We start from the raw sequence: 7,185 nt of genomic DNA, 5'->3' as shown, positions 1-7,185 counted from the left end.
TGTCTTAAAGTAATGGACTGTCGTTTCTCTTTGCTTATTTGAGCTGTTCTTGCCATAATATGGACATGTTCTTTTGCCAAATAAGGCTATCGTCTGTATACAACCCCTACCTTGTCACAACACAACCGATTGTCTCAAACGCATTAAAGAAATTCCACAAATTAACTTAACAAAGCACACCCGTTAATTAAAATGCATTCCATGCAACTACCTCGTGTAGCTGGTTGAGAGAATGCAGAGTGTGCAAAGCTGTCAAGGCAAAGGGTGACTAGTTTGAAGAATCTCAGATCTTTTTTTATTTAACACTTTGGTTACCACATGATACCATTATGTCTTCACTATTATTCTACAAGGTAGAAAATAATGAAAATAAAGGAAAACCCTGGAATGACTAGATGTGTCCAAACTTGACTGATACTGTACATATAAAAACATTTAAATCCAGGATAGTCTCTCGGAGGCCATTGTGAACCCACATTTATAGTAAGGGGTAGTTTGCTAGTGTTTTAGAAACTCTGAATGAGGGTTTGTGATACAAGAGGTGAAGTGGTTCATAAACTAAGAAAAGCAACCATACATCACTAGTGTAGTGTAGGATTTTGTGACCTTGTGCACATTGTGTCAATCAGCTAAATTTAGAACCATTACACTGAAAGTGTACAAAGGTTGCCATATAAATGCTCAATAAGTGTTAAAATAGTCACGTGAGGCAGAGCTCTCCCCATGCGTATCTATAAATAAAGATGCCTAGAGATGTTCAAGTGCACCTGGTCCTGGATGAAAGTCTGAATTTTGTAGAATGGATCGAGGGTTAGCTTTAAGGTCTAATTTTCACACAACATTGTTAGCCTAAATAAAACAGATTCGTAAAGGTTTTATTCAGTTGTATTTATTTCCCTGTTTATCATGCCAATTTATTATGAGGAAAGCGTTTCAGATCCTCCACATTTGATGTGTTTTACACTTCCCTCAGCTGCAAAAGCGATCAGATAATTCTTGAAATGTGAGAAAGGAGAGCGGGGCATTACTTTTGAACACAATTACAACATTTCAATAAGGGACGAACCAAGCTGCCCCCAAAATAAACTTTAAAAAATGGCCAATAAAATACAACAGTTTAAAATGCTCAATTCAATCTGGAATGTATATTCAGTAATAGCAAGATAGACCGATTGTTGTTGAGGCTTGACTGGTGAGGACATTTGAGTTTGTATGTCAGACCAACACCATATTGTAGAATACATAATTCACAGCAGTTACTATTTTCTAAGCTAAAATTCTGACCATTTGACCAGTACCAGTGTGACAGTAACTATTTTTCAGAAATAAAAAAGTAACAGAATGCCCTAAAAAAAAAAATCATGAGTGATTTTAAAAATGTTCACCACAGAGAGACAACTACTTTAACATCAATGCCCACGTACAGATGGTGCTGGGATCTCCCCCCTCTCTAGGCTACGTAGGGGAACTGTAGCAGGACAGCCTGTCCCGGGCCCAACTCCAGTGCAGAGAGCCCCACAGCACTGTCAGGGGCCAGGTTGACCCCGTCTGTGCTCACCTGGACCACAGCCTGAGCAGGCCGGTCAGGGTGGGCCAGCTGAAGGGTCACCACGTCACTGCCCCAATTGAAGGCAGCGATGTAGCGTCCACTCTGGTCCCACTGGCGGAGGTAGGCCAGGGCAGAGGTGGAATTGAAAAGGGGAATGTAGTCCCCATGCTGCAGGGAACGCTCTTTCCCACGCAGGTCACTCAGTGTCTTGAAGAAGGAACGGCAGGCGAGCCTCTGTTCTTTCTCCTTCTGTGGGTGGTAAGAATTAAACATTAATTTCCTTGCATTACCAACAGTTGTTTTTTTTTTATCCAAAGGAATGTAATGTGCATTAGTGTATAAGTATTTTCACAAACAGAATGTGTATGCATTAGCATCCCACATACCGTGGCAGTTCCATTTGTCTCCTCATCCTCCAGGGAATCCCACAGCATCTTAGGGGACTTTGTAAACTGCTATAGAACAATTAACACCAATAAAAAATCAAGACAAGATATCCTTTTAAAAAGCGGGACTCATTTCTCCAAGGCTAAAGCTGTTATTTGGTTTGTGATACATTAGTTACGGAAACCCCCCGCTCACCTCATCAGCCAGGGCAATCTCATCCCCATAGTTGAACACTGGCGTTCCGGGCAGCGTGAGCAAGAGCATCTGGTTGAAGTTGACCATGTCTGGGCCCACCAGTGTGGCCAGGTGACCCTCCTTCCTGTCCCCAATGTTCCAGGCTAGCTGGGTCTGGTTGTGGGTGGAAAGCAGTTGTTGGACAGTCTGAGCACGATCCGTAGCGGTCATGCTCTTAGACCGGAGGGCCCCGGATAGGAGTAGGTCCACCCCAGTGGAGTTCAGCAGTTCAGAGATGTCAACAGCAGAGGTCTTCGCAGTCACTCCAATCAGAATCCTGAGCAAGAAAACAAAAAAAATGCATTCCTTTACTCAATGAATGTTATCTACACAAGTCACACAATGTACCCATTGTAATACAATTAAGATCCAGTATCAGCTTTCAACTCGGCAGCAGTCAGTGCAGTTTACGCCACCAGAGGGCCCAAGTTCCTAAACAATACCTTCACTAAACCACCAGGGGGCTCACATGCATAACAATCTACTCAGAGGCCCAGTTGAGTGATGTACATAATCGTGGACATGTACTTACCTTCTCTTTCCTTCCGCAGTCCCATTCTGAACAATGGCTCGAATGTCAGCCCAAAGAGACGGAACCACGCTGGCCACGCGCTCTACACCAGATAGCTGGATCCCATCCACACCTTGGTTCAGCCAGAACACCAGGGCAGACTGGAAAGAGATGGTTCACATATTATTAGATAGATACACTCAAATACATTGTTGGGACTGAGTGAGTGGATTTAATGAGTTCACCGAGATGCTCCGAACGCTTACCTTGAGTCTCTCAGCAACGTTGGTGACACTGACGTTAGAGAACCATGGTCCGCTTCCCAGATAGTTGGGAGTCAGATCCAGGATCACATGGATGCCTGTCAGAGAGGGAGGAGTGAGAGAATTAGTCCATCTGAAATTCAACTGACCAACCAAATCATCAGTTTCAGCGGGCAACAAATTATATGGCGGTATAAATGTAGCCACTATACTCACTCTTCTTGTGCGCAGCTATAATGAGGCCTTTGAACTGTTCCAGATTGCCAGCATCAGATGAGATCTCCTCAAAGTTCAGGCTGACAGGGTCGTCTGCGGGGGCAACATGGATGGGCCCAACAACAAGTCCCTTCACCTTCAGCTGGCTCAGACTGTCAAGCTTCTCCTCCACACCTGTTACACATTAGAAAACGGCTTACTAAGTGTCTATTCATGTATAATTAACATGCTACTGAATTAGGGAGAGCGTGACTAATACCCTCGAACAAGAAACCTGCCAAACCAGTCATTGAGGGTGTAGCGAAGGAACAGGGGAAGAAACTGGATTCTGCTGGTTCAGTAGAACCATATCCCCCAGAGTGGAGTCACGGAAGTGGGAAACTTGTTCATTTGCAATAAATCTGACTTCAATACTCCTATGGCACACACTTGGAAGTGCTAAAGCATATGTATTTTAAAATATCATGTCTAGTCACATGAACTGCTACTCCCTGTCAACACTGCGAACGGACCCAATTTCAGTGTCCCCAGAACTTCACTCAGTAATCCCACCCAGTCTGTGGTTCAATATACTCAAAGTACTACTTAATATAAGCTGTCTGTGGCCTAGTGGGTTTCACCACAAATCGGTTATTCAACGTCACCCCTTTCAGTGACTCTTACCCTTCAGATTCTGGGACTCGCTGAAAGCTTGCACATCTCCAATTTGGTACAGAGGTCCATAATTCCACCAGTTCATGGCAGGAAGGTCTTTGCAGCGAGGTGCTTGAACAATGATGGCCACAGCGCCAGCCAGCATCCCCAGCCAGCCCAGCCAGAACAGAATCAGAAGGGCCCATCGCGTACGGACCCACCTTTAGGAGAGAGATTATTAGTATTGCAATATTATACCTTAAATGTTGCATAGCAAAACACCCATTAACCTATATTTTCTATTGAGCTACAGTCTATTCCAGGTCTTCATGTTTCTTACGCAGGTGTTCCAGCAACTCTGAGGAGTTCCTCTTTGGATAGACCGGTAAATTTAGTCTCAATCTCGTCAGGGATTTTCACTTTAATGCTGCCGTTCTTCTCCGTGCTGGTGGGAGAACCGGCATCTCCGTTCCCTGCCCCGCCAGTTATTGGCCGCTTCTCCTGGTCCATCTCATTCAACTCGACGTCCTTCATGTCCACCTCGGTGTCCTTAGTCATTGTGACGTTGGTAAAGGTGAGATTTTCTTCAGAAAAAGAAAGATAACAGTATAATTGCTGCCGGGAACAGTTGTGTCACATTGAGCGTGTTCCTCTGCCCAGGCGTTGCCAGATCTTACACCGCCTGGATAGGTATTTTATTTTAAGTGTCTGCGAACCACATGTTATAGACCCCTTTGTATTTGCAAACACGAGGGCGATGCGCACAAGTTAGTGGCAGAACACGAGGAATTTTTATTGTGGAAAGCCAACAAAAAAGGCGTATGTTAATAAAAGCAAGAATCAAAACATAATTGTAAGGGTATTAGAAGCCCCCCAAAATATTTTGTTAAAATTAATAACGTAAATATAGGCTGTTGAATGGGCGCAGATAGCTTTGTTACTGCAGCCTAGAGTCACGCGCATCTGTCCCTGACGTCAGCGTGTCGTGTACTGGAAACGGGTCAGTAGCGATCGGTCAGTCGATTACGTGGCATTCAACCATTGTTTAATGCATGCAACGTCCGAGCAGAGGAAATAAACCATGTATCAAGCACAAACGATGGTCTTATAGAATGGCAATAGTATGAAACATTGCATCATCTTACAACAAAACACGGGAGGCAAATATAGTAATTACAGTATAACTGTGTTTAATATTGTGACATAATTTAAAGGCTAATATATCGGCTCTGAGCCAGGGAGGCAAAAGGGGTTTACATTCCCATCGCGCAATAGGCTAATTGTTGGCTTGATCGTCGACAATTATTTAAGCAATTTTCACAAATTCGAGATAAAATGTAGCCCAACATCCTCATTCAATGGTTCATCGGTAAAATGGTTACAGTAAACAACATCCTTTGAAACATAAGGATATAGCGGGCTTGTCGTCTAGCGTGCGTTAAACCGGATTGGTCTAGTTTAATTCTAGTGAAGGCATGAGACACACATGCACCAAGCAGAAAACAGAACAGGCAAGGTGCCATAAAATATATACTTTTTTTTTTAGTGTCACTACATAAAGTAAAAACTTAACACCATATTTAAAGTATATAGTGGGGTACGAACAGATGAAATATGCCTGCATAAAATCCAAATAATTTTCTGTCACTGGACAAACCAATGATGTCATATCTATGTAGGGCAGGCGATGCGACAAACAGTCAAAGGAGGCCTCAGGAAAACAACCCTCACTTTAGGATACATTTTTTATTTAACCTTTATTTAACCCAGTCTACATTCACATGAACGTAATAAGCAATCCATCATTACCTGGTCAAGAAAACTGGTCGTGGATTTTTCAGTGCGAGCTCAGATTTACCTCGTGCTGAAGAAAATTGTTGATCTACAGCATCCGTGAAGGGCTCTTTATATAGCAGCGTACCCGCAGTAGTTTTACGACCGCCCAGTTTTAAGGAAGTGCCGACATCACAAATTGCAGATTGATCCATTATGAGTGTGATCAATGTAATCTTTAACTTCAGCACATGCTGACATAACAAACATTTGATAAATTGGACAGTGGACCATTTGAGACAAATTGATATGCATTTCATGGTTTGGCAATTCGGATGTTTGCGTTTGAAAAAGTCCACCTTAAGCGGTCCGCCATTGGCCAGACGTGCGTCCCCCATCATGTTTTCATGAGTTGACAAGAAATGACACAAACAACTAGTGGGAAATAGATCTCTGTGCTCTATATTTGGAATAACCTCGGAGAATAGATTGTGAATAATATTACAGTGATCTCCTCTTTAATCAAACTAATTATATTTCTGTGATATTGTCTGGTTATAATTTCCGTCCATCCATCCTGCTAGAAAACATCTGCAAAAGACAGAAATTGTAGTTTATGGAAAATATACGATTGTGTTCAAATTTAGATAGTGGCACTTTGATATACTGAAATGAGTGAATGATTGAGGGCAGTAGGCTACTGTACCAATAGTCTAAAACATCCAGGCAAATAAAGCTCTCAACCTTTGACCTAGAAAAAGCCATTTCCTAAATTGCTGCAAAAATCTCCTGTGTTCATAATCCGTTTTTTTCCGTTTTTTTTCCAACTCCAGTCTCCTTGGACTTGTTTGTGTTATTTTCAAGAACATTCTGGTTCTAGGCTATTTATTTATATTGATTCACATTCTCAAGTCAAAGCAATGAGTAGAATAACTAAGCCTGTTAAATGTAAAGTCATAATGTAGATTTCTGCCTATATAGACACACACAAAAGTAACAACTTTGTTTATTTTATTTATTTCACCTTTATTTAACCAGGTAGGCAAGTTAAGAACAAGTTCTCATTTACAATTGCGACCTGGCCAAGATAAAGCAAAGCAGTTCGACAGATACAACGACACAGAGTTACACATGGAGTAAAACAAACATACAGTCAATAATACAGTATAAACAAGTCTATATACAATGTGAGCAAATGAGGTGAGAAGGGAGGTAAAGGCAAAAAAGGCCATGGTGGCAAGGTAAATACAATATAGCAAGTAAAACACTGGAATGGTAGTTTTGCAATGGAAGAATGTGCAAAGTAGAAATAAAAATAATGGGGTGCAAAGGAGCAAAATAAATAAATTAATTAAATACAGTTGGGAAAGAGGTAGTTGTTTGGGCTAAATTATAGGTGGGCTATGTACAGGTGCAGTAATCTGTGAGCTGCTCTGACAGTTGGTGCTTAAAGCTAGTGAGGGAGATAAGTGTTTCCAGTTTCAGAGATTTTTGTAGTTCGTTCCAGTCATTGGCAGCAGAGAACTGGAAAGAGAGGCGGCCAAAGAAAGAATTGGTTTTGGGGGTGACTAGAGAGATATAACTGCTGGAGCGTGTGCTACAGGTGGGAGATGCTATGG

General features: G+C 42.1%; 1 protein-coding gene across 2 annotated transcripts; it reads right to left on the bottom strand.

Annotated features, from left to right (window-relative positions):
- Positions 1–867: 867 nt before the first annotated feature.
- On the bottom strand, positions 868–5,728 carry LOC110533969 (4F2 cell-surface antigen heavy chain). Of its 2 annotated transcripts, none has more exons than XM_021618564.2 (9): positions 5,603–5,728; positions 4,134–4,377; positions 3,824–4,014; positions 3,161–3,334; positions 2,948–3,042; positions 2,703–2,842; positions 2,132–2,447; positions 1,936–2,004; positions 868–1,798 (listed from the first exon to the last, which is right to left on the bottom strand). In XM_021618564.2, exons 2-9 carry the CDS (start codon positions 4,349–4,351, stop codon positions 1,451–1,453), a joined length of 1,551 nt encoding a protein of 516 aa, XP_021474239.1. In that variant the 5' UTR covers positions 4,352–4,377; positions 5,603–5,728; the 3' UTR covers positions 868–1,450. The 2 variants fall into 2 exon arrangements, with proteins under 2 accessions (XP_021474239.1, XP_021474240.1); XM_021618565.2 differs by having other exon boundaries at positions 1,936–2,001.
- Between the last annotated feature and the right edge of the window lie 1,457 nt (positions 5,729–7,185).

The sequence above is a fragment of the Oncorhynchus mykiss genome, chromosome 10 (genome assembly GCF_013265735.2).
Source record: "Oncorhynchus mykiss isolate Arlee chromosome 10, USDA_OmykA_1.1, whole genome shotgun sequence".
NCBI lineage: Eukaryota > Metazoa > Chordata > Actinopteri > Salmoniformes > Salmonidae > Oncorhynchus > Oncorhynchus mykiss.
This window is presented reverse-complemented; position numbering and strand designations above follow the sequence as displayed.

Bases quoted from the DNA above. Each gene is read 5' to 3' on its own strand.
- LOC110533969 (XM_021618564.2), bottom strand. From the start codon at position 4,351: ATGACTAAGGACACCGAGGTGGACATGAAGGACGTCGAGTTGAATGAG. The intron at 4,015-4,133 runs GTAAGAAACATG...TCTCTCCTAAAG, and splicing joins AGAGTTGCTGGAACACCTGC to GTGGGTCCGTACGCGATGGG. The intron at 2,005-2,131 runs GTGAGCGGGGGG...ATTGTTCTATAG, and splicing joins AGATTGCCCTGGCTGATGAG to CAGTTTACAAAGTCCCCTAA.